Source organism: Cladophialophora carrionii (genome assembly GCF_000365165.1).
Source record: "Cladophialophora carrionii CBS 160.54 unplaced genomic scaffold supercont1.7, whole genome shotgun sequence".
NCBI lineage: Eukaryota > Fungi > Ascomycota > Eurotiomycetes > Chaetothyriales > Herpotrichiellaceae > Cladophialophora > Cladophialophora carrionii.
The window spans coordinates 182,723-208,287 of NW_008481832.1; the positions used below are offsets into that span (position 1 = coordinate 182,723).

At 54.5% G+C, this 25,565-nt stretch overlaps 9 protein-coding genes across 9 annotated transcripts; 6 read left to right on the forward strand and 3 right to left on the reverse strand.

The window, feature by feature from the left end:
* Positions 1–417: 417 nt before the first annotated feature.
* On the reverse strand, positions 418–1,134 carry G647_08155 (uncharacterized protein; the record flags this gene model as incomplete). The annotated part of the gene is made up of 2 exons (XM_008732467.1): positions 418–851; positions 930–1,134. 2 exons carry the CDS (start codon positions 1,132–1,134, stop codon positions 418–420), a joined length of 639 nt encoding a protein of 212 aa, XP_008730689.1.
* Positions 1,135–2,241: 1,107 nt separating this feature from the next.
* Positions 2,242–3,318, forward strand: G647_08156 (uncharacterized protein; the record flags this gene model as incomplete). Its single annotated transcript, XM_008732468.1, has 1 exon — positions 2,242–3,318. The coding sequence occupies one exon, from the start codon at positions 2,242–2,244 to the stop codon at positions 3,316–3,318; it is 1,077 nt and encodes a 358-aa protein (XP_008730690.1).
* Positions 3,319–4,355: 1,037 nt separating this feature from the next.
* On the forward strand, positions 4,356–5,165 carry G647_08157 (uncharacterized protein; the record flags this gene model as incomplete). Its single annotated transcript, XM_008732469.1, has 1 exon — positions 4,356–5,165. One exon carries the CDS (start codon positions 4,356–4,358, stop codon positions 5,163–5,165), a length of 810 nt encoding a protein of 269 aa, XP_008730691.1.
* Positions 5,166–6,974: 1,809 nt separating this feature from the next.
* On the reverse strand, positions 6,975–7,844 carry G647_08158 (uncharacterized protein; the record flags this gene model as incomplete). The annotated part of the gene is made up of 1 exon (XM_008732470.1): positions 6,975–7,844. One exon carries the CDS (start codon positions 7,842–7,844, stop codon positions 6,975–6,977), a length of 870 nt encoding a protein of 289 aa, XP_008730692.1.
* Positions 7,845–8,168: 324 nt separating this feature from the next.
* On the forward strand, positions 8,169–8,472 carry G647_08159 (mitochondrial import inner membrane translocase subunit tim9; the record flags this gene model as incomplete). Its single annotated transcript, XM_008732471.1, has 2 exons — positions 8,169–8,201; positions 8,278–8,472. 2 exons carry the CDS (start codon positions 8,169–8,171, stop codon positions 8,470–8,472), a joined length of 228 nt encoding a protein of 75 aa, XP_008730693.1.
* Positions 8,473–9,996: 1,524 nt separating this feature from the next.
* G647_08160 (uncharacterized protein) lies at positions 9,997–11,897 on the forward strand (the record flags this gene model as incomplete). The annotated part of the gene is made up of 2 exons (XM_008732472.1): positions 9,997–11,802; positions 11,853–11,897. The coding sequence occupies 2 exons, from the start codon at positions 9,997–9,999 to the stop codon at positions 11,895–11,897; spliced, it is 1,851 nt and encodes a 616-aa protein (XP_008730694.1).
* A 702-nt stretch (positions 11,898–12,599) lies between these two features.
* On the forward strand, positions 12,600–13,068 carry G647_08161 (uncharacterized protein; the record flags this gene model as incomplete). Its single annotated transcript, XM_008732473.1, has 2 exons — positions 12,600–12,674; positions 12,742–13,068. The coding sequence occupies 2 exons, from the start codon at positions 12,600–12,602 to the stop codon at positions 13,066–13,068; spliced, it is 402 nt and encodes a 133-aa protein (XP_008730695.1).
* Positions 13,069–16,016: 2,948 nt separating this feature from the next.
* Positions 16,017–17,459, forward strand: G647_08162 (uncharacterized protein; the record flags this gene model as incomplete). Its single annotated transcript, XM_008732474.1, has 1 exon — positions 16,017–17,459. One exon carries the CDS (start codon positions 16,017–16,019, stop codon positions 17,457–17,459), a length of 1,443 nt encoding a protein of 480 aa, XP_008730696.1.
* A 1,526-nt stretch (positions 17,460–18,985) lies between these two features.
* Positions 18,986–21,714, reverse strand: G647_08163 (uncharacterized protein; the record flags this gene model as incomplete). Its single annotated transcript, XM_008732475.1, has 2 exons — positions 18,986–21,277; positions 21,328–21,714. The coding sequence occupies 2 exons, from the start codon at positions 21,712–21,714 to the stop codon at positions 18,986–18,988; spliced, it is 2,679 nt and encodes an 892-aa protein (XP_008730697.1).
* Positions 21,715–25,565: the final 3,851 nt, after the last annotated feature.

A 25,565-nucleotide genomic window follows, 5' to 3' on the forward strand; every position in this document is an offset into this window, starting at 1 on the left:
ATACAAGGACACAGGAACGATTGATCCAAGTGGCGCATCTCACGCAAAAGACCATACCGCGTCATTCAGCCAGTTAGCTGATGGGTTTGTTCTACTCGTCGGTCAGAAGCCCGAGACAGGCAAAAACACACGTAGGAAGATGGCCGGCACTGTAGAATGATCGAAGTCGGCAATGGATGCCCTGCCATGCCATGACATTCAACTGGCCTTGAGTGAACCAGAAGAGCATTTCACAATATTCTGCTCTTACCTGCTTTGCTGGTTTCTTTCCTTCCCCCCTTTGCAGCTCTCTCGCCGCTCTATGAATAAGTCGATATTTGGCGTGGTGCAACAACCTCCACGTGTTTGCAATGGACGTCCCGATGTCACAAAAGCGTCCGTTCCAGACCATCTTCTGTCAACAGTTCGGAAAAAGTCTCAGAAAAGCACCTCCCCACTCCCCTCTGGATCCCTCCACGCGGTTCTCTTTCCCCTCGCCTTATCTCTCCGCTTCCTCTCCTGTTCGGCCTCCTTCTGCAAGCGAAACACCTCCTCCACATCTCCCTCCTCATAACCTGGCGGCGGGTCGTCATCCTTGTCGAGATCCACCTCGCCCAGCAGGAGCACGTTCTCGCCTCTGACCAAAAACGTCCCGCGCGGGATATCGCAGTATAGATTTCGCGCGTGTTGTTGCGACTCGGAAGGCGTGATCGTGCTGTCGGTGTGCGGATTCGTCGAGGTCGAGACCGAGGGCGGCGCCGTCACAAAGTACCGCTCTCTGGTCTCGGTGAGGACGAGGTTGGCGAACTGGTCCCAGCTGCGGAGGACGCCAAAGATTTTACGCCCGTCACGAAGGACGAGGAGAAGTTTCTCTACGGGAAAACACGCGTTAGACGGGCGGGGGCCTTTGTTCTCCTCCATGGATTTGAAGAGGTCTCCCTCGAACGTACTATCTGTTAGATCGAGCAATTGAGCCGCCGTGGTGAACATCTGCGGGGGCAGCTGAGGGGCGCCTTGAGGCGCCGACGGGCCTGGAAATACTGCATTTTGCTGCTGCTGCTGCTGCTGCTGCTGGTGTGGGTGCTGTTGTACCTGGCCCTGTCTCCGTGGCGAAGAAGGGTGTGCAGGAGGTTCGTTCAATGAGAGGTGCTCCATCGTCTCAAACCGAGAGGTAGTAAACGCCCCCTCCCCGAGCAAAAGTTACAGAAGGTCGAATTGCGCGCGCGCTTTTGTTATCGGTGAGGCACGAGGAAGATTCGAGTAGCGACTAAGGAGCGATTGGTGTCAGTTGCAACCATGGCAGCTACCTTGTAGCCACAATATCATCTGAGCCAGGAAACTGTAATTGACATTTTGCTTCCTACAGTAAAGACGAGGAAATGACGAGTCGATGCGACTGATTTGTGCGCATAACGAGCAAAAAGATCCGCCGTAGACAGCCGCGCGGCACTAGCACCCTCGTATACAGCACCGAGACTGTCTCGATACAGAGCCACAAAGAGCCAAGTCGCAGTAGCCGCTGCCTCATTCTCTACTGCGTACATGGCTAGGAATTGTGCTGGCGACCGAAGTCACAGTGTCGGTCCACCGTGTACTGTAACTCGCCTCAAGCTGGACCCTTGGGTGGCGTAGTATCAGGTGTCACATGTTCTGGCGACGGCGTGGAAGCGACTTCGGCTATCAATACCCAGCCGCGAAGGCCCCCTGTACCCAGTATGTGTGAAAATGCCGGGCGGGAAAGCAGTTTTTCCAATGCCGCGCTCCCTTGATTGGCCAAATCTGCCGTCGAACCGCTGACAAAAGAGTAGGTGGCAAGCATATACAACGCGACTCAACATGGTCGCCGACCACCTACGCAATAGTACGTGCACCCAATACCCGACGTGTCTGAATGTACGGAGTGGTTTGCTTGCTTATATTATCACACTGGCCCGCTGTGGCGAATAGGCTCTCATCCATGTTCGTGGTAAGCTTTCTCCCGAGTGGGCAATAGCCGTCAACAGTAGAGACTCGGCGTGTTTAGTTGTTCCTTCTCATCTGTCAACCTCTCCTAATTGCCGCAGAAGCGCGGAACAACATCAGTCCGACAGCGATGAAACCAGGTACCTGGGCCAGAGGAGAGTATTTATGATCACCCTAGCACACCGCTTCCCTCTGTACATGTCCCGTCCACAGTTCGGAGTGATCCAACACCACGTCCCCCACGACTAGGACATCAAAGACAATACTTATCACAACCTCGGCTTCAGTCACGTCTCCAAAATGTCGGTCTTTGGTTTGCAGCGTATGCTTGACCAGAGACGGAACCCCCCTAAGCCAGCCACCGAGTCATTCGCCGGCAGGACCATTCTCTTGACTGGCGCGACATCTGGCCTAGGCTTCGAAGCCGCCAAAAAGTTCGTGGGCCTCAATGCAGACAGACTCATCATCACAGCGCGCAACGAAAGCAAAGGTCAGGCAGCGAAGGAGCAGATCGAAGAATGGGCAAAGTCGAACCACCCGGGGGCTGCCGATGCGAAACATACCGAGATCATTCCGATGGTCCTCGTCATGAGCTCGTTCGCCGGTGTTCAAAAATTTGCAAATGAGCTGAAAGCAAAATTCCCAGGAGGCATCGACGGCGCCATCCTTAACGCTGGAATGATGAACACAACCTACATTCAAAGCAGTGATGGCTGGGAAGAGACCCTGCAGGTGAACACCCTGAGCACCTTCCTCCTCGGTCTCCTCATCCTGCCACTTCTCATCGCCTCAGCAGACTCGGGAAGAAATGCAAAATACAAGCCTCATCTGACATTCATCTCTTCGGGCACCGCCTGGATCATCCAACCAGACGAGATGAAGGCGTTCATGGCCAGCGAGAAGCCTCTGGAGGACCTAAGCCAACAAAAGAACTTTCCAGGCGGTGTGTCCGGTGGGTCAGGACAATACTCCAGATCCAAGCTCGTGCTCGAGTACGCCGTGCGTCATTTGGCAGCCTCGCCCGCCATAAGGGGGCTCGACGGCAAGCCCAAGGTCATCATCCATACCAATTGCCCCGGCCTATGCAAGAGCGATCTGAGCCGTGAGGTTGGAAAGGGCAATCCACTCATTCAGCTTGTCAGCTGGGTGCTGCAGACCACCTTTGCCCGCGCAGCCGAAGACGGCGCTAACACATACGCAACGGCACTAGAGCTTGGCGACGAGGTTCACGGCGAGATGTGGAAGAATAATCGCGTCTTCGAGGTTGGGCCGATGTTGACCACGGACGAGGGCAAACAGTTTGGTGACAAGATGTGGAATGAGATTGTCGGCATTGTGCTTGAGGCGGATGCCAGTGCAAAGGCTTTCTTGGGCTGAAGTGGATCATTCAACGCATCTCGGAGCCAGCCTCTGGTGGTGTAGTGGGAGATTACGGAACTTCTGAAATTCATCGTTCACTTCGGCGCGTCGGGAGTCTGGTGAGATTAGCAACCGGCAGAAGGGACCATAAACGCTGTATTGTTCGTCACATATCGGTACTGGACCTGCCCGATGAACGGGTCTTGTATATGTAACCGGTTTATTTTCGTTCCACGACCAAGTAACAGACTCGACCGGACCGACAACGGCGCGTATGACTTGTCTTCCACTTGAGCATTGCAGCTACCTGCTGGATTGTTGTCAGGACGATTGTCGAGATTGGTCTTGGAAATTGCAACAGAGACCCGCTCATCCCTTGGTATTGTCATGACTGTCCTGGCGAACCCTATCAAGGTGGATGAGCAATCGGTCGTGCATGTAGCTTTGCGCCGATCAAGCCGACTGGCCGGCAATGCAGACCGGTGCGCTGGCCAGCAGCTGACACGTCGGTCTGCATGCCTCTACGTGCTTGTCAGTGGTCGCTATTGCAAGTCACAGAAGTCTCCAAGGAAGACCCATTGAGGCTCCGAGCTGGCGTGCGGATCTGCGGTTGTCGAGTTCATGCAACCCATCTCTTCCTGCGCCCCGCTTGCATCAGACAGCGAGAGAGCAGTAATCTCTCGATCTGGTCTGCCTCTGTTGCATCTTCTCGGGAGGGTCAGCCGACGTGGCCTGTTGGATAACAGTCGCTTCCCCGGAACGAGGGACGACCCCGCAATCCGCCCGTTCGGGCTTATCGATAGCGTGATTTTCGACGTCGACACTCCAGGTCGACATCGCCATGATTTTGGTAGGTCGCTTGCTGAGATCTAGATCGTTTTGCGGGTTGCTGGATGCTGATGGGAGTGCAGGCTTGCTCCGCTTTGTGTCGAGGCTCCTCCACGGACAACAATCGAGCCGCAACGGCGTCGCAACCCGATTCTGTGCCATCCGTTCAGCTCGCAATCTCTGCCACAGCGACACGGAGGCGAGAGGGTCGCAGGGCTCTCGACTTGATGTACGCCAGGAGCACAAGTTCCAGATCGGCCTCTGCAGTGCAGGTCGTCCAGGAAGACGATGACGCATCCATGGCCTCCACGCAAGCCACCACAAACACCACAGATGCGGTACCACCGTTGACACGCGGTACTTCGTCCGACTCTTCTGCAGGATCCTCGGCGGACACCGATATGGCCAGTAGCATACTGGGAGAGGGGTACATGCTGGAATCACAAGATGGGGTGTTGACCGTGCCGTTCCGATACCAGGAGGATGCCGACCTACTTTGTCCGTTCCAGATACTCGACTGCGACAGGGTGTTCGCCGACATCGTCCACTTTAAGATGCATGTGTTTTCACACTTTCGGGGCCACGAGCTGCCGACCACGGCCGCCTGTTTCCTATGTGACAGCAAATATGTCAACCGCCCCGAAGACGATCCTGCTTTCGCATGGAACACCATGCTGTCACATATGGTGCATGATCATTTCCGGAAAGGCCAACAGCTCGCCACGGTAAGGACAGATTTTGGCCTCATGAAGTGGATGCATGCCCGGCGGATCATCACCGATGCTCAATTCAAGAGAACACAGTTACTCCCAGCTCAGACTGTGCTTCCTGCACGGGCCCACAGAAGAAGACCAGTGGTCAGTGCCACAGAATTGCCGCGAGCACCTTCAGCGTCCCCACCAGCTAGCGTGCGTGCACATCGAGCACAGTCTCTTCAGTATCAAAACGAGCCGTACACAATGAGTGCGGGACGAAGGCAAGACAGACGTCGTCTTGACGCCACTCGGACTCTGATCCGAGCACACAGTTATGTTTGAGATTTTGAGTGAGAATTGATTGATACCCAGCGTTGAGCGTTCCAACCCGACGTCGGATCGGGTCGAATGAGAGCTTGAGTCTAGCGTTACGCACCTTTTTTTGTGCTGAATATTTGCATTGCGCCAATTGGTACGCATCAGGCGTTCGAGGTCGCTGAATCACTGGCTTGAGCAAGCAGATCAGGTTGGCGTTGGTGGGGGGTTTCGATTGTCTCCCTGCCCGTTGGTCGAAGGGAGTTGGATCTGGGACAGGCCTCGATCATATGAGCAACAATCTGTTTCGCACCCGTTGAACCTTGAAGGGATAAGCTCCTCGGCCATTAATGTTTAAGCGGTCCGTGTAATCTTAGTGAGCTTACTCGTATTCTGCTTGAGAATCCTGTAGAAGTATGGCGATACCTCCGCAATTTGGAAGGACAAAGTAAGAAATTTTCTAAGACTGTCCCATGACCGACTGTACGGTAGTAGGTCAATCATTGACCGCAACATGGAATCGGCAGCCTTCCGAAGGAGGCCTGGTCGTTGCCTTCTGACGCGCCGAGCGTCGCTGTCGAGTTGCAGGGATTGGCGCGTCTCAGCAGGGAATCGAAACCGAGGTGTCTGCGCCGATTCGACGACCAGTCCTGATGTCGACAGGGAGACAATCTCTCGCAGGACTCTTGGGCAAGACGGTGTACTATGTACAATCAGGAAAAGAAAGATGTCTTTAAATTGGTCAGAAGGAAGACCCCTGGAGCCACCTGAACCACATGAGCCCCCAAGAGACCCCCTGATCAGCAGATGCCGCCGCCAAATTTAGCGACGACCACGCGTCGTCTCAACCAATCACTTTACGCCAAGGCGTCCGCCTGTCCGAGTTGGATGACCACCTGTTCCACCAGGTGGTTGCAACTTGCAACCTACATTATCTACAAGTACGTACGAGTACTTGTACCCATTAAAGTACGGAGTAAACTTGCGCTCTTCTCTCGATCCCAGAATTTCATCGACCTCAACATGCGCCCGATGCTGGACATCGCAGCTCGGCACACCGCGTGCTGGGCAGTAGCCTCGCCACCCGTGACACGATGTCTGAATCCTCGTCTGTGGGGCCCCATGGCTTGAAGGATGACTTGCACGTGGCCATGAGATAACCGACTGCAGGCATTTCCAGAAAAGGTCGCTTGATTGCCCCCCTGTGAAGTTGCATTGTCAGCCTCATGGAGACCGAGAGATCCTGAAGGGTGCCGGATGAAAGCAAGATCAGACAGCAGTTGGTACATATTATGTCGTTTCCACAAAGAGTTTCAGAACAGGTCTGTGTGAAATTGGGCTTCATCAAGCGTTGCAGAAGAAAGTGTGCAGGACACGAACAAGACATACCGATTCTACCAGAAGCCAGACTGTTCGTTGGCCGATTGGACATGTTGTAGTTGGGCCTAACGGACCCACGATCGTGGCGGATGAATCCAGCAGATTGACCTCGCAATCTGCTGGCTGCTGACCAAGTTCGCATTCCACTAGTTTGTTTCCCTTCCAGTCTTGATATTGTAGCCCTGTATCGACCTCTCTAGGACCAAAGATCAGCATCTAGTAGAGTGCTAAACCTTTGTAGGCCGGGGGTTTGTCTGATGATCTCTGGGCTGCAGATAGCGAGCTAGAACATCTGTCAGATGGTTCTTTCCGGAGCAGCAGATCTTCATGTCTTGACCGAGAGGACAGAATGTCGAAAAGGGAGTCGGCAGAAAATAAAACTCCAAGTCTGCAGGAAACAAGCCTTCGTTGAGAGATTACTCGGTGGAGTTGGTCCGTGGTAGTCATAGGCCAGGTTTACTTCGGTCGCTGGAAAAACCCATCAAGGCTCCGCTGCTTAGCATCATAAGCAACGGATCCCAATCCCCCACGTGCACGCTTGAGATCGAGCAGATGGTCTTTGTTGTTGACACTGTGAACCGTCATCGAGAAACCGCTGAGAGGTGACAGGACCTGATCCTTCATGACAGGCCCGGAGATGGCCGCAGCAATGTCATCTATTCGACTATCAATGGTAACCTCTAGAAATCCGGTGTTAGCCCATGATGGTAAATACTCCAGAGGTCGACTGTAGCTTGGAACCTCGATATTTGGGCCGAGGACCACGCGACCAGCATCGAATTTGCGCAGAAGCGTTTGCCACAATACAGACAGAAAAAGTCCGTGAGACACAACGGCCACACATTCCTGGGCAGGACTTGAAGTATCAGTGGCGGCGGCAAAGAGAGGAAGGATGAAATCAGCCAGGAACGCTTCAGCCCTATCCGACATAGCCCCCGCTGTTTCCTGTGGTCGAAATGATGGATCTGTGGGACCAGGTACGCTGGGGTTCAAGGTATTTTGCGCCCTCCTCGACGACCACGGCACGAGCTCTAAAGACCCAAAGTCCTGTTCTCTGAGCAGTTCGAGTTGGACCACTACAGGTACTTGGCCGACGGGGTACCGTAGCGCCTGCTGCCTTTGTAGCTCGTTGGCGGTCATAAAGGCTCGCTGCAAATCCGAGGCGTAAATTTGGGTGAATCTCAAGTTGCGGTGGGATGTGAGGTAGCGTCCGAGTCGCTGAGTTTGCAGCACACCGTGGTTTGTCAACCTGGAATCAGAAACACCAGCAAGAAGACCAGCCACGTTGTGTTCGGTCTCACCATGGCGGATGAGAAAGAGATGCATGGGATGGCCGAGCAATGAGGCGCAGGTCCAATATTGAGAAACCAAAGCAGCCGGTGAGAGGCAGAAATGAAAAGGCGGTACCTAGTTAGAAGCAAGCAGGTTTGCCGAAGTCTCGCGCTTTGCTCGCGTGGTCGTCCTGCAGGATAATCCTCGAAATACCCGTCAACCACGGAATTATTGAAGCCAGAACTACCTAGGTGCTACGCCATCTGATCTTCTATCTCATCATGGACGGGTTGGTTCAATATTCCAAGTGCCAGTCCGCAAGCTCACTGATTTCTCCGCAGTCTCACACCCGCAGAGCAACGAGAGCTCAATGCTCGTATGGAAGCGAAGCAACTCAAGGAGTTTATGAAGGTGAGTGACCCGCAGACACGTCGAAGTGCAAGGCGCGCCAGTGGGCCAAGAGTGCTAAAACAATCGCAAATGGCAGACATACTCAAACCTCGTTCAACGCTGTTTCGATGACTGCGTGAACGACTTTACCACCAAATCGCTGGTCTCAAGAGAAGAAGGATGCGTGATGCGATGCGTCGACAAGTTCCTGAAGGGATCCGAGAGGTTAGGAGCAAGGTTCCAAGAGCAAAATGCGGCCATTATGCAATCAGGTCAACTACCAGGGAGATAAATCCAGAAGGCCTTATCCCTGCTCGCCATGAGAAATTGTGTACAATATGGAAGGAGGACTCAATGCACAACACACCACCCGGATGGGGAGCTATGGTCTTCCACTTCACTCGAGCCGCTGTAGGATATGTTATGGTGTCTCCAGTATGAATGAAATCAGACCTTCGGACCGTCATGGACGTGTTGGACGGCCAGGCATACGGAGTACAGGAACTTACCTGCCTCCAACACTCGGATTACGCTGTATCTATGTGTGGATCGGGATCGCTGGGTATATGTCTCGGACTAGTGGCATGTGTCCAGGCTGTTGGACAAAAGATATCTTCGAGTTCCAAATGGATACCAAATTCGAAGGAGGCCAAGGTAGACAATTCCATTGCTTGCATCTCACCTGTGGTTCTACCGTTTGCTTGTGAGAACGCGGATGAGCACAGCAAATGGTCATCTTCCTGCATACAAACAATTTCTGTTGGTAACAATGAACCAGCTGAACGACTATGTTGAAGTGTACGGAGTAGGTTTACCAGAACTCGCAGCATTGCCTCTCGGTCGACGCACATATAACAAGAGCGCCACAGTGTGGCGCAAGGATCCGGAGTGCACGGCATTATTTTGGTTGGTGGTGGGCCCATACGAGGCTCTGAGCGGTCCTCAGACATTCCCTCGGCTGGCTTACTGGGGGCATGTAGCGAGTGCCTATTTCGGGGGTCCAGGCGCTCAATGGCTGGGATGTGGAAACGAAACGCTCTTGGTTCAGCTCCTCCAGGCTTTCGGCTCAGGAGCTGCCGGGCATCAAGCAATCAACTCTCTAGTCAAGCCACTGTTTGCCTGCGACGCCTCGGCGCCTCTATTGCACACGGTTGCATCAGTGTATTTCGGACAAACCTTGTCGGCTCTCTAAAGGTCAGGGTCCCACACGCCCGTACCAACCGGGCACTTTACACGCTCGAGCTGTGGTGGCCGTGTCTAAGGTAATTTTCACCTGGTCTTATTTCAGCTCCCGACTTTTCCAAGTTCACTTTTAATTCTCCTGATCATTCCCCTGCTCTGAGCCTCTATTCGCCTGTTAGGGGGTGTATTCTTTTGACGGATCTCGATTTATCTGCCTTGTTTCCGGTGCTCGCCATCGCCTGCTTACATACCACGCGTCTATTACAGTAGTTTAATCCTGTTCGGCTCACGTCGTCGTCGTGTCTGAGACACGTCGACCAACCGTACCGCCTCCTCACACCAAAGAGCGCTCTGCTCCACGTTCTGCTTCGAAGTTGCTGCGCGGATCTTCGGTTCGTGAGAAGCGCGTTCTCGACATTCCTTTCCCCCTCGCCCTCCGTTGTTGCCTTGGACTGGATCCAATCGACTGCTGTACGACAGACTGTCACATCAAGCTTCCCAATCGACCTCCAATGATTTACTAGACCCGTCTGTGTGACCGACCCGAAATCTTCGCCCACTCAACCCCTCCCCTCCGCCCGTCATCGTACTTTGTGGTACACGACCCGAAGACGCGCCTCGACACAAGCCCACAATGGCAAGCAACATCATCGGCAACAGGAACAGCACACCAGAGGCGTCCAAGACCTCACTGCGCCCTCCCAGCTCTAGGACTATCGGCACATCCGGCCCTCATAACCAGCCTGTCCGTTCCTCTGCCGATATGTCTTTCACTTCTCCTCTGTCGGCTCGTTCCATCCGGCCCGCGTCCGAAGTCTTGTACAACCAACAGTCTCAACAAGGAAGCATGGATGACTCGAGCAAACTCGGCGAACAATGGATTCAGGACATTGAACAATACGAGACCATGCTGGAAGAGATGGCTGCGGCAACACTGGACCAGGATTTCAAAGATGAGTTGAGTGCAATTGAGCAATGGTTTCGAGTTCTCAGTGAGGCTGAGCGCACGGCTGCCACCTACGCCCTGATCCAGCAAACCACTCAAATGCAGCAGCGCTTCTTTGCCCAAGTCTTGAACCAGATGTCGAAAAGCCATCCTATTTCTGGGGTCTTATCTCCTGCGAATTTCGGCGAAAAGGATGCCATGTCAAGCCGACTCAGCGACGCCATGTCCAAGTTGAACGTGGAGGACCGCAGGACATCACTTACTCGTCCGCCGGTGTCTCCTGCAGGCAACAAGCGCAACTCGGGTTTGGATCAGTCGACTATTCACGCCATGTTTCCAGATGCTGTGGCTGCAATTCAGCAGCAAAAGGCGGAATATGCCCAGCATACAGGAAATCAGCCGCCGTCCAACAGGAACAGCACAGTAGTTGGCGACCGTAGCTCACTCGTGGCGCCCACGATATCTGCCCCAAGGGAGTCAAAGACTGACGCCATGAGCTGGCGTCAGGGCGGAGGAGAATCGCACCAACCTCCTATCTCTAGACCCAAATCTTCATCCGGTCAACAATCACTGCAACAGCCAATGGGTCAGTTCAGTCAACCCCAATCCTCCGGCGCCCTTCGTTCTCCACGCCCCTTAGGACACACAGGTGGCAACATCCAGAGTACTACCTTGACCGCGCCGGACCCAGCGTCGAGCGAATACCCGCTTCTGTCTCCGTACAACGTGGGAAATCAAAGTTGGGCTTCCCTGAGCAACACCCCGATGGTGCCCAACTTCAGCCAGGCTCAGTCCCACAGTGAAATGGTAGCTAACGCAACAGCCATGAAGCTTGCGGCTCTGTCCACCGTGAACAACCGCATTGCCTTGGACGACGTCAAGAAGTATAGACGTGCAAGGTCTAACGAGCCTCAGCCACCAACCCAACCCCCATTGACACCTGGACTCACAGCTTCGGGCATTCCCGGCATCAATACCATCATGGTCAACGATCATGGCCAGATCCTAAATGCTCAACAGGTGGCAGCGATTCAAGCGCAACAGATCGTTGCAGCTCAAGGACGCCGCTCTCGACCCAACTCTCCTGGTCTCCCCTTGCAGACTCCCCTCGGACAAACCGCTTTTGCCTCTCCTCAGCACAATGGATTCCTGGCCGCATATGACGGGACACCAATCATGATGGGTGCAGGCATGCCTGGCATGGTTCCTCAGACGGGAATTTTTGGCGCGAGTGGTGAAGGCTATCTGTCTGACCACTCCGAGATCAACCGTGGTCGGTCGCCCAGGGGCAGGCGAGGTAGTAGTAAACCTCCTGAAGACCCGACCGACGTGAACTTGCTGAAGGACATTCCGGCGTGGCTTCGGTCACTGAGGTTGCACAAATATACCGAGAATCTCAAGGACTTGAGCTGGGAAGAACTCATCCAACTGGATGACAAAGGACTCGACGCTCGCGGCGTCAATGCTTTGGGTGCGCGAAACAAGATGCTCAAGGTAAGCCAGAAGAAGATCAAGCTGAAACTTGGATGCTAACCGGTACTCAGGTTTTTGAACAAGTGAAGGAGGCCCAGGCAGAAGGCAAGCTCTAGGGAAGCGAAATATCCTCCACGCCGACATCCTCCAGCAACACGGCCGAGAAAGCGCATGCCGAACATAGGCCCCCGGAGGACGCATCTCCCCTCAATCGCTGGGTTCACGAGCAGGAAGGGAAGAAAGGGGTCACTTACCGGTCTTGATCGTGCCGTCATTTAGTCATGTGCTGCTTCATTCTGGCATTTTGGCGAAGACCACGCTCAGGTGTCCACTTTTGAGTGTGGCACGTGGTCCGACTCTACTAATGTACCTATCACGGCCGGCACAACGAGTACTCCCTTGTCGGCATTCTGCGTGCAGAACGGCTGACTGGTGCGGGAGTCACGAGTTCACGTTTTGATATAGCGTGATGAGATAAGCGATACCACATACGAGTCTTTGATGTGAACATGTTAGTTGAACAAAAGCAAAATTAGACTTGGTTTCTCCAATGCTTCTCCTTCATCGCGTGGTTTCGTCGGTTGCACCTGTGCCAACCGACCCAGAGATGGTGAGGACAGGAGGCTAGCCAGCTCAGCCTGCTCACACAGCCTTGCCAGTTCTTACTGGTCAGCTGCCGACCCACCGGAGCCGAGTAGCAAAGAGAGCAAGGTGATACTGCTGCTGAACATCCACCGCGACTTGCGACTAACGGGGCCAGGACACCGGCAGTGACTTCACTTCGTCTGCAAATCAAGACCACCACCCCGAAATACATCATGCCTGCCTCGCCGCAAGAACTCTCCCTGCTCCTGGATCCCCTCGTCCCTGAATCCATTCAACACAACACCCGCGTATGTGAATCCAGTTTACGTGCAATTCCACCCCGGGGAAGCCGTCCTAATATCTGTGACATGCTAGGTTCTCTCCAATATCCGCTCTATATCCGGTCTTCTTCTAGGCATCGCCGCCGGCATCCTGGGCCTTGAATCCCTCTACGGCTTCGCCTTCTATCTCGTCTCCAACACATTGATCTCATTATTATTCTACTTCCTCCTCGCCAAGGGCACACCGCAGAGATACTTTGCCGGGAGTGCCGGAAGTAGAGGACTGAATGAGAAGGGGAAGCCGGGTCGGAATCCAGGGACGGGCGCATGGCGGGAGATTTGGTTCGGCGGAGGATTGACTACAGAGGCTCTGAGTGGGTTCGTCCTAGGATGGGCAGGAGTTGGCGGCGTTATTAGATGATGAGGCGCGGAGCAAAGACTTTCACAATGGAGAACAATGGCTGTTGTGCCGCGTCATGGCTGGCACTTCCTACAGAATACGAGGAAACAGCCCACACGGGGCAAGGGCAAGGGCATGGGCAAGCGCTGGATGAGATCTCCCGGCTGCAGTTCGCTGGAACGCAAGGAGTCATCACTTGATCCGTTGTCGTGGTCGGGTTTATCATGAAAAGTCGAGAGCGAGAATACGCATCTTTGTCCCCCTATCGCGAAGGGCACAGATGATGCTGGGATATGGGGGCACTCAAGGAGCGCTGGAATTGGTGCGGATCGGGGTGCCTCCTTCAATCGCACGAGCGTGACCGGCCTGACCACGCGCATGGGTACCTTCATAGCATTCACTGCCCTTACCGCCCTCAACTCAAGGTACGAGTACTGTACCTGGCTTGCCGGGTCAGACATACCAAGTCCACAACTTGGAGACCGCGCGTGGGTCATTCTGACAAGCAGTCTCGAAAAATCATATTAGCCGTCCAGCAGCTGCGTTCATTCCTTGTCTCCTCAGAAGTTACTCATGCGAATGGGTGATCTGGATTCAACAGAGATGTTACGGGATGTTCCAATTCTTCCTCCATCTGGCGTTGGGTTCCCGAATGACCAAGGAGCAAGTCATGTTTCGCCGTTCGCACATTGAGCCGACGCTTCCCGCAGTACGCAGCACCTGAATCCCTTCCCCGTCTTACTCGTCTTATGTGTCCATCGAGGCGGACCTCGTTTTGGGTGTTGCGAACATCTCCTTCCAGTCCAACCATTCCTCGCCGATATGTCCATACCTTAAGAGGCTGGTCCATCTCATCGGCGGGTCTCCCAGGGAAGCATGCTCTCGACCTGCTGCCATTCGTTCCGCCACAACATCACTCATCATTCGCACCCTTTTCACGGCCTAGCCCGGCTCACGCTTTCACTCGACAAACGTCGTCCGCCACGGATGGTTTCCTCGAGCTTCAATCCAACTGAGTTCCAATACCCCCCGTAATGGCACTGCACGGGTGCTGTGGATGAGATCATCCCCGGAGAACCCACGACCAGTTCACCCAGGTGCAAGCGAATACCTAGACAGCTTGGTCGAAGAAAGAGAGGCAAGCACGCGGTCAGGTGCTGGCGCCGTACATCAAGTAGCAAGAATTAAGATCAACCTACAATCGCCCCCAGTCTTCTGCGCGCAAACACCCTGGGGATCAAAATTCTGCAAGCCTATAAACTCAGGACCGGATTTCGAACTTCTAGCAGCATTGGATGTCAACTTGCAGGCGCAGCACAGTCTCTGACGTCGCCGACGAGCCTGTCGAATTGGTCGCCTGTGCGTCTTGAACCCGCTCTAACCGATTACAGCTCCAAAATGGCTGTTGGCCAGATCACACAAGGACCTGAGACACGAGGCAGTCAAGTCCAACCCTTGCGACATAGTCGAGGCGCAGGCGATCAACGTGGTCATGCCCCTGCTTTGGGTTCCGTTCTTTCTGTCCAGAACCATTACATCCACGACACAACACCACTTCAAGGGAAGCTATCCCCTTTCTAGCCCCTTTTCGTCCGCACCGCCTCTGACTCTAGCATCACAAGGCCGCAGGAGATGCGACCTACCGTCCTTCCAGACCTGAACAGCTCACCGGCAGCGGTATTCCTCTTGACGTCCTTTGCGTCGGGGTGAGGCATTGAACCTTAAGCTGCATACCGCTAATGCACGGTCAAGACCAAATAGCGACCGCATCGGGACTGGCGTCTCCTCTACCGAGATCTCCCAGCCTTACGCTTCGCTCCTGCGTACCGTTTCCAGAGACGTCCGTACGCCTCGAGCTGGGCGGGCCACAATCTTGTCACCTCGAAATAGTATTGTGCAGGGAGACATACAGAACAAAGGACACAGGCCCATCTTCCAATGGCGAGAAACATGGCCAAGGATCAAGAAGTACAAATGGGCCCAGGATTTCCCCCAGCTCCAGCACATCTCTCAGGCTCTGCCCACGAAGCCAGAACAACCAGCTCCTCACCCTGGAACACCCTTACACTCGGTACCGCACTCGGAATTTCACTATGCCTACATTCTCCAGTGCCAGCGAGCTCGATGATCTCGGCGACGACGCCCTCATAACCCTTGGAGGTGCCGTGACTTGGGACTTTGTTGGTGACTATGCGCTTCCAGGGCTCTCACATGACGATCTCGGTGACCAGAGCTTCGATGAGCGTCCAGTCAACGCAGGAGTCACCCAGCGCATGCACATCAATTCCCCATGCTTCGGCGGCACTTACTTCGACCGCGCCCTTGTGTTGGATGCTGGTGGCCCATCGTCCGTCAGCGATCTCGTGTACGCTAATGCTGCACATGGCACTGGCCCTGACGACTGGGAGGGCTATGAGCCTGAAGCTCCGTGGATACCGTGGAGAGTTAATACGACATCTTTTTCATCGTACCCTTCATCTGGAGCCATGCCCGCGGATCCGGCGACCGCACAGGTGGCTGCACGCCCATGGCTGTCGAAACGGAAGCCTCGGTGTCTTAGCTGCCCTACCAAACGTGGCTGTCGAGGATTTCCTTTGTGTCAAACATGCGTAGGGCTGACGCCCTTACGAAGGCCACCAGTAAGGATAGCGGAACACCTTTTCCTGGATCGAACACTCTGGTTTTCTGTTTGCCGGGACCTGGGCCAAGGGGTGGATACACTGCAGGTTGCTCATCACACACACGATGGCTTTTCCCTCGAGCTTCCTTCAGATCAATGCTGCAAAATCGTTCTGGATTTAGGTTTTGAGGACCTGGCCGTCAGAAGAGATATCCAGGAGACACATGTCCTTGCCTGCGACCTCCATCTCGCTTCCCAATTGCTGCCGCCTGATGGGACCCGGCCACCGTGCATCAACATCTTCAGCTTCGACACATTTGTGCTTGAAAGCATGTGGAGATCTTCCTGCATGTCTGGCAAGGAGGACAAGATGCTCTTCGACGGACATTCGGACACGGAAGGACCGTCGAGCACGAAAGGACATGTGCACGCGGTGGGACAGTCGAACACAGAGATACCTTGCGACAAGAACGAACGGACGGGTATATTGGCCAAGGTCGAGAAAGAGAAGAAGGAGCTTCGCCCAGCAGAGCAAAATCTATTTTCGAAGATACAAATTACTCTGGGCTACTACAGCTTACTGCGGAACGTCGACTTGATCTGGACAGCCGAAACCACTCTAGATGTCCTTACCGAGGCCCGCTTCGCCATAGCGGAACTCGTCTACCTTCTGGCTTTTCGAATCAATATGCTCTTCGTCGAGATCTCGTGCGTCTTTCCGGCTCTCGATGGGGACATCTTTGTCGAAATGCACTCATCTCTTGATGACGACGCTCCAACCACCAAGATCCGTCCTGTCATATTTCTTTATGCGGCAGAGATTCTGGTCCGAGGCTTGGAGGCCATCGGAGCCCCCGAATGGAATTTAAGAGACGGGGATTCTCAGAGCCCTCTCCTTCAGTTGGAGAAGAATCTCTCTCAGTCGTTTCAATTCATGGTGAACCATCTACGGGCGTATGAATGCCACCTGTCAGGATGGTACAACAAGAGGCAGAGAACATTTGACATGCCCGGTCTTCTAGCTTTTGTCCGCGCAGCGGAAAAAGGCCTACCCAACCATCTCATCGTCGCCGTCCAGAGGCACACGCCATGGGGCAGCAAGAGTTCTTTTTCTTTCTTCGACCCCTTCCCACTGTTGCAGACGCAGTGGAGTCGATATTCGACGTTCGACTTATTCTCGAGCACTCCCGATGCATTGGCGTCGGCGATGCTTAGCGGTTCCGCAGCCTGCGGACAGCGAGTTCCCGAGTTTCTGATCACTGAGCACAACTCGAGATTCAAGTTATCAAAGTTCAAAAAGTTTGAAAGTCATGACTCCGTCGTCATGACGACCAGCTCGACGGGTGGCCCGGGGCCAGCAACCGAAGAGCAGATTGACCTATGCCATCACCCTGATCCGCCACGATTCTGCGGCACTGACTCTTCGACCTTGGCCCTGGCTGGCCTCCACCTCCGGGACAGTACTGAGTCTCCCAACACCTTGGACGCGCCTTGGATCAATTTCGTCCCTCCTGAAAGATGGGAAGCCGAATTCCGCGACGCTCGAGAACCATCGGATGGGGAGTTACAGGTCTGGGAGTACATGTCACATGCCTCGCCCTCGACACAGCGTAAGCGCAAGCAGGGTGAACGCTCCGTCGACGGCCATCCGGCGTTGGAGTCCGGTCAACTCCCGAAGCGGCGTGAATTGGCCTTTCCGGCGAACCCAGGTATCCTGGCCATGTATTTCGGGGCAGTTGGAGAGGGGACAGAGTCCAAGCTCACGGAGGAATGGGGGATCTCACAGAAGTGAAGGAAGCAACCGAAGTGAAGGAAGCAACCGAAGTGAAGGAAGCAACCGAAGTGAAGGATCTGGCACGGTCGTCCGGGACATTTGCTCTTCGCACCAGAGTCCTTCTGCTGACGCGACACGGCCACGCGCCATGGGGTAGGGCAACGTGGTAGGGTCCAGTCTCGAAAGAAGGCAAATATAAAAGGCTGACCGATCGACTGTGACTTGTCGACGGCAGCGAGGACCCAGACAGGGATGGCCAGGTCAGTCAAGTCAATTGGCGCATCGGTTCGATTTCTAGGGGACGTAATCATCTCTATAGAGTATGTATGTAGATTGCAAACACGAGATTTTCGACTTAGGCTCACCCGCTTCGTGTGTATTGGGTAGACTCGTCCGGCGCACGAGAGAGATGGATACTTTACACTAAGTCCCGGACTCCCAATGCCTCAATCCCCTGCCGGCTTCTTATGTTTATAGGCCCGTCTTATTTAGCCACCACTATACATATATTGAACTGGGGTAAGGCTTCATGGCCAACGGGTTACCCTCTCTGCGGCGGCAGGCACTACCTCTCTCTCACCCCCAACTACACTACATCTTAAAGGAACCTCGAAAAGAACTTTAGTATAGAAGGTAGATATAAATACAAGTATACTAGGATAGAGAATACCTTATATAGTATATAGTATACAACTAAGTAGACACATACTCTATACAGTACATAGACATGGACATGAACTTTAACATACTCCCCCCTCCTCTCCTCTCCTCTCCTCTCCTCTCCTCTCCTCTCCCCTCCTCTCCCCTCCTCTCCCCTCCTCTCTCTCTATCCAAGTACACTCTTCCCCTACGGTTCGAATCACAGTGATATACCTGCCATCCATTAAGCGCTGTCTGATGCTCAACTACAGTGATGTACCCTCCATTAAGCGCTGTCTGATGCTTAACCACAGCATTTGACCCTACACAAATGTCCCTACACATACTGTATCCTGAGACTCGGGAGACGAATACCAGGGGTTTGGAAACACTCTACTCCTCGTGCCCTTTCGCGGAACCAAAATACACAGGCTGTTGTACGCCATCTCCGAGTCACCGCCAGGCTCCGCAGCTCTTACCCTCATCAATGCAATGTCCAAGACCAGGGCCGCGGGCACTAAAGAAACAGCCAACGTTCAAGATACATACAGTCGGACCCACTCCACGCCGCAGATGCTCCCTGACGCCGCTCTAGACACAAATCCTTTGCATAAAAACGCTCCCCTAGTCTTAGACATAGCTGCTGTCACAGCGCCCCAAGCGTCCCAGCAATGGCGTGTCCAGTTACCACCTCGTACGGCGCAACACGCCCGTCGTTGTATCCGATACTCGAGATGTCGTCATTTTGCCACGATTGCAGAGTACGGCAGACTTGACGCAAAGACTTCGCTTCTGGTGACAGTGAACCGCACGGCTTATCTGTTCTTGCCTTGAGCGCACACTGTGACGAGAAGAATGCGTTCTGTTGGACCGCGGAGAACGAAACGGTCATAAAGCTCGTCCTCCTAGTACCTCGTCCCCCGTCGGAGCACACGTCCAGTCAGTGATCGTCGCGGTTCTTGCTTTTCGGTTTTCTCCTCCTTGCTATCTTTATCATCCTTGTCGCCATCCTCACTGGTAGGTGCAGCCTTGCCAGCGTCGCCCTCAACATCCACAGATTTCCGTGCCGCACTGGAGCGCCGACTGGGTCGTCTTCCACTGCCAGGAGTGGTTGCAGCGAGTGATCTCGTGGTGATGGACGGAGACTGCATGACGGATCGTCTTGTGGTTGGCCCGCTGGTGTCTTTGCCGGCATTCATGTCAATCTCAATCGTGTCGGGTCGGCTCTCTGGATTCTCCTCAGGCTGCGCAACCTTGCCGGCTTCGGACTTGTCCTCCGTTTTGACCTCGCCGTTGAGGCCATTCTTTTCTTCTTTCTCCTCGCTATGCTCGTCCACTCCGTTCATCTCCACGTCTCCATCCTTTGTCTTGGGCTGAACTGGCTCTTGAATGGGGGGCGGGTCACCAAACTCCTTTTTATCCTCGTCATTGGCAGGACGGGCTTGTGGCTCATCCAGAGGGGTGACCTGCTCTGGCGCTGCAACAGGTACAGGTGGGTTGGGATTGGTGACCGCGGATACCGTACCATCAGTTGTTGCCGTCGCCGGGCCTTCTGGTCGGGGAGAGGTAGTGGCGACAGTTGTCGGTGGGGTGGAAAAATTCCCTCCATTCGTGACACCCGTCTGCGGACCCTGTGCCTGTTCATCCTTTGCAGCGGCGGACGTGCCGAAATCACCCTGTAGGCTCTTCGGTTCTGGCTCCACCTTGGCCGCCATCGCTAACGGGGTAGTAACACCCATCCAGCTCGGTCGGATCGCAGTAAAGCCGTTCGCTGGGGGCGTGGACGCGGTTTGAGGGGCTGTTGGCCTTCCAGCGCCATCGGTCGAGGCACCAGTGTAGTGGCCATTGGTGGTGGCGGTGTCCGGGCTCTTTTTGACCCCATCGGACATTGTAGGGCTGTCGTCTGTCGCGGTTGGACTCGGTCTGTATCCGGCGGGTCTCGCGTCCGGATCAACTCCGTATGGACCAGGTGTGCCCCGTCTGCTGAAGTCTTGGATTTTAGTCTTGAGCTTCATTTTTAGGTTCTTCGGATCTGCCATGGTCCCGGCCGCGCCTTTTCCGTGCTCACGTTCGAAGTCTTCGACCTCTCTCACGGGGACGCCATATCTCTCGAGCGCCTTCTCAAGGCTACCGATCGTGCCCTTTGGTTGCTCGTGATTCTTCACAATATGGCATTGAAGACCGTGCACTGTACGCCAGTCGATGCGAGCACAGCCATCGTGATTGCACCGCAAGTACATCTCAACTGCAGGGCCTGTGGGGTTGTCAGCGGTCCCTCCGATGCCATAAGACGTCCAGATGCCACGGTTGAGGCCGTCCACCCTTTCACAGTGATGGTGACGATTTGCGAACGCCTCGGACATCTGGTACGGATGGGTGGTCGAAGGGGTCCGTTTCGTGCTGGTCCCACTAGTAGGGGTGACAGCGGCGCTACCCATCGCTCCTGGGTACGGGTGGAAGCGATTGTTCTCCATCACGTTGTTCGTTTGACTCGGCGTTCTGTTGCCGTCCCCATCGTTCGGTGGCCTAGTCAGAGGGACATGGGAGGCTGGCGGCGTATCGGTCGTCCTAGCATTAATGGTGGCGAACCCCGAGGCAGGCGGGGGTGGCGGTGGGGCGTTGACGGAAGCAAAGCCAGATGAGGCGGTGGTGGGTGGTGGTGGTCGGGTATCGTATATTTGCCTGGGAGGGTTGGGGTTTACTGCTGGAGTTACAGGTGATTGGTTACTGGGGACCGTACTGGGAAATGCTCTCGAAAGAGGAGAGGCTGGCCGGCCTAGATGGCTGAATTGTATCCGATCAGAAGATGGCTGTGGAAGATGGCCCGGCCCATTGTTGGCTACCGTCGGAGAAGCATTGGTCGGGGTAGTGGAATAGGATGAGTGGTGGTATGGCCGTGGATATGAGGAGCTGTAATCCCGAGCAAAGGAATAAGACGGAGCCGGTGCAGGCGGCGGCAACGGGCCTTTGGTCGAGATAGGGAAGCTGGGTTGCGGTGAAGGCCTCGACTGAGATGGATTGATGGCATCCGGCTGGCCAGGGGGCCCAACCTGATGACGTTTCGGGGGAGGTGGTAGTGTTGAGAGCGCCGGTCCTGGCGGAGACATTGACGATGAAGAAATACTTCGGCCGCCTGGCTTTGGAGACTCATCGGGCGGCAATCCTCGTTTGAGCCGCTTCAGACGACGTCGAAGATTCTGAAAAGACATCAGCGTACATAAGCGAGATCGAGTGGTCAAGGACCTACGCCCTCTTCCTCTTCTAGCTCATGATCAAATTGGGAGAAAGCAGCATCTTCTCTCCGACGTCGGGCTTCGATTCTGGCGTCTCTACGTCGACGTGCCTCGATGATAGCAGCCCATTTCTGGTCTTGAAATTCACGACGGCGGCGGATTTTCTCATCCTTGCGACTGCGCTTGGCTCTGAGGAGGTCATACTTCTTGACGTTGTGGTCCTCGACGCGCTGCAGCTCGTCAAGCCGCGCCTGGACCGCGTCCGGTGATTCCAGAGCGTGCTTGGACGCCGGAGGAGGCAGAGGAATCGGCGCTGTCAGGGGACTGGCGAGCCTGTATTCATCCCCACCGCCTACCGAGACATCGCTGTCGGACGACTCGGGATCCATGGGATCAGGCATGGCTGAAGAATGGTATGGAGGTGGTTGATGATAACTTCTAGGCGGTGGTTGCTGGTATGGCGATTCCCATGACGAGCGCGGACGCTAAAACAGGTGATTAGTTACAGGTGCAATATGAAACAAAGAGAAAATCTAGTAGTCGAGGTTGACGAATCAGGGGGGCTAATGATAAGAATGATGATGGAAACTCCCTCGAGCATGTGGCGGGACGGTGGTGGGTGCAGAGAAAGGGGCAGTCCTGCAATGCCCGCAATCCGCAGTTATGACAGGCGGTCCATTTTCAGTCGGAGGCTTGGAAGCACCGATAACGAGATTGAAGTATGGTGGATGAGGTTGATTAGAACGCACGGTCCGGAAAGGGCAATAGACTGATGCAATGAGCCATTCGTGTAAGAATGCCAATAGCGTGCTAGGGAGGATGGAAATTACGCCCGCACAGACCGGTGCAGCTGAATAGTCCCGAATGGGAGCGAGGTTGTATTGGGACGCGGCCGCGATTGGGCGCAGGGCTTGTCTTGGGAGCTGCAAAGCGGAGTCGACGTCGCAGGTATGAATGGGCGCCAAGATGAGGAAGGCCACTTGAAGCGAGGTGGAGGTGGAGGCGGTGCGAGGCGTGAGGTGTGAGGTGCGAGGGTACGAGCTGCCCGTGGAGAGATGCCCAGTGCAGGTCAGCTGGGCTTTGCCCATCGTATCGCCTGAGGTCATTTGTCGCCAGACAGACCATGGGCGTGGCATTCATGTCTCTTCATGCCGCTATCTTGGGCATGTCTTCATAGCTCAATGTGTAGGGCGCCAGTCCGAATGTGGTCGTGTGAATAAGTGGTTTGACGTGATTGACACCCAGCCAAGCTGCCAGTCGCATAGTCGTCGGGTGCCCCAACTGAGTGCCGGGCAGCGGGTGAAGTTTGCATGTCCTTTCTCTCATGGTGGCTTTACAGATGTGCAGTGGTGAACAGAGAAGAGCATCGAAAAACAAGCCAACATACCTCGGGTCCGAAATCGTGAGAGACCTTGCGTGGCAGGTCGGATGGTGGCCGCGCATACATGGCTGAAAGGCGAATCAAAGATATGCGGCGAACTCGTAAAAGCGGTAAAAATAGAGCGCCAATGGGGCTACCCGCAAAATCAAATCTGGCGCTGGGTCATCGTCGACGGGTGAAGGGTGGTGAGACAAGGTTGACAAAATCTGGCGGTGCACAGTTCTGAGAGACTGACGGCGGTCACTGGCAGGGTGCGTGAAAGTGACAGGAAAAAAACAAGTCGGAGGTGAGAGAGGAATGAAAGAAAGCAGAGATGGGAAGGCACCGTCACCGGTACGCGCGAAGAGTGGCCTAAGTTAGAGTCGTATGAGTTATGCATTAATTGGGGAAGGTGCTATGATAGAAGGTTAACAACAAGCGAAGAGGCGTTCTAGAGGCGATGCGGCCGCCGAATGGTTCACAGCTGCGACCAACGAGGCGCAAAGTGTAGAGAAGACGTGGACACACTCCTCGGCACGGGCAAGGAGAAAGCAGGAAAGCGCAGCTGCCGTTGCGAGAATGGACTGTGTAGGAAGCGGCTTCTCGCTTGAGCCTGTGTGGCACCATCTTGACTATCAAGAGGGCCAGTGTCCAATGGACGAATCGCCCAATAGTGAATACGAAGCACAAGACACGACCCAGTACCGCTACAGGGGCATCCACGCCCTCGTCCGGAAGCGGGTGGATTGAAAAGGGCAGCGATTGACGAGATTGAGTTGGATCGTCCACCGTAATCTTGATCATGCCAAGTGGATACCGTGGGTGCGTGGATAGCGTGGATAGCGTGGATAAATATGTACAGTCACTTAGCTCGCACCGCAGCGTCGACAGCCTGACGGGGCCGGATACGATACTGGGTGAAGTTTGCAGCTGGTGTTGCTGGGTATTTGGGGCGGAGAATGTCCGCCCGTGGACAGATCCTTCTCCCCCTTGATGGCGCTTCCGTACTCGCACGAGTACGACGTGCGCTGGAGGAATAGCTCGATCGGGAAGTTGCAGCTGCAGAGGAGCCGTTGCGACGTTCGTGGAGGAAGCCAGTCCACTTGCTGCCTGGTTGTTTCAGTATACAGACGCTCGGACGCTTCCGAAGCAGCCTGGAGGCGCCGCGGATTCCTGATCAAGATTACGGAGTACCTGGCTGTGGCCTTATCCCTTGGCCTCTGAGGAAGGCCGTGTGACAGGGACGCCCCGCGCACGCCTCCTCGCATCATAGACGAAGGCGGGACGCGATAGGGAGTGGTACAGGAGGACGGCGTACGGAGTACTCGTAATGCACAGGCTGGCTGCGGTCGCCTGCGGAGTGCATAACCACTCGGCCGACCACCTGATAGGCGCATAGTATACACCTGGCGTCGCCGAAGCGGCCTGGGGGGCAAGGGGCCTGGATTCGATTACATCAATAATTCGCATCGGACCCTCTAAGTGTTGGTTGCCCGTTTACACTTCCTGCTCACTAGCCTCGTATAGCCGTCCGGTAGGCGAAAAGCCCCGCGCCCGCAGTGCGTGCCTACCAGGTTATTTTCTCATGGCCTTTTTACGCCGTCCGAGCCGCTAATTTCACAGTGTTTGGTATGATTTCCTCCTGATTATGCGAACCTTTTGCCCGCTACGTGATACGAATCGAATTCTCTTGTCCGCAACACCGGCTGCAACCAGGACATAGTGCCGATTACTCAATCTCCATCTGCAGCTTATACCACGTCCTTATACGCGTGGACGATGCTTGTTAAGGTAATGGCTCTGGTTGCTCAGCCAGAGTATTAGATGACGCATCTCCACCGTCCCAAGCCGAAACTGCTCTCGCTGCCAGGCGTGCAGTCAATATCACGTCCCCTACGGAGGCTCCGGAGACCCCCTGATGCTGTTTTCTTATTGCAGTACCGTTTCAGGGAGTTTTGACTTCATCCTGCCATCCTACTCCGCAACCCATACTCCGTCCTTGCACCTAATATGGCAACATATACGGGAATCTCGACAAAGATGGAGCGTCTCACTCTTTCCGCCTCCCTAATCGGTTCTTGAATCATTGACCCTTTCGGCTGCGTTGAGCCTCCCTCCACATCATCTTGCGAGCAGAGCCGCCTCGTACACCGACCCTTGCGTCTTGATCGTGCAGAAGCAGTGCCGCGGTGAACATAGAATTAGGGCTCTTCCGGAGGCTATTTCGAAGTGATCTGCGTGCGTACTCCCCTTTTAAAAGCCCCCCCCTTGTTGTCAGCACTCACTGCACTGTCTCCACTATTCCATCCTCGAGTAAGCCGTCCCAGTAGTGGCTAGGTCCGGGAACAGCCATACACAGTACAGGTCTACCTGGTCATACTGCCAGAAAGTGCTGCATTGGGTATATGCACACTGTAAGGAGGAGGAAACACCGATACAATTCCTCGGTGATTGACAAACTTGTCTTAAGCTATACCGCCAAATGGACCAATCAAACTGCTCGCATTCCGAGGACGAGTAGCATCCTTCTATGCAAGGAACACGGGAGAGCGGCCGCAGTCATATCCATCTTGTAGCAAGCTGTAACATGTCATGATTTGCTGATGCAGAGCAGAACTTGAGTAGAGATTTGCTTTTCTATTTTCACACTCGAGGCACACTCGCCCACGCCAGTGAGCAGGTCAAGTATACCCACTTATCCATCTACATATTACACCTCGGCTTCTTTCGTCCTTGACAAGACACCTTTGCTCAATCAACCGCTGTTGCAGTCGTCCTTTTGCTGCACGAACTTCGCTGAGATGATGTGTCATGGTCGTGGTAGATCCTCCGCTCCCACCACTCGTCCATTCTAACATGACCAGCAATGCTTTTCCCCATCGTGGCGAGTAA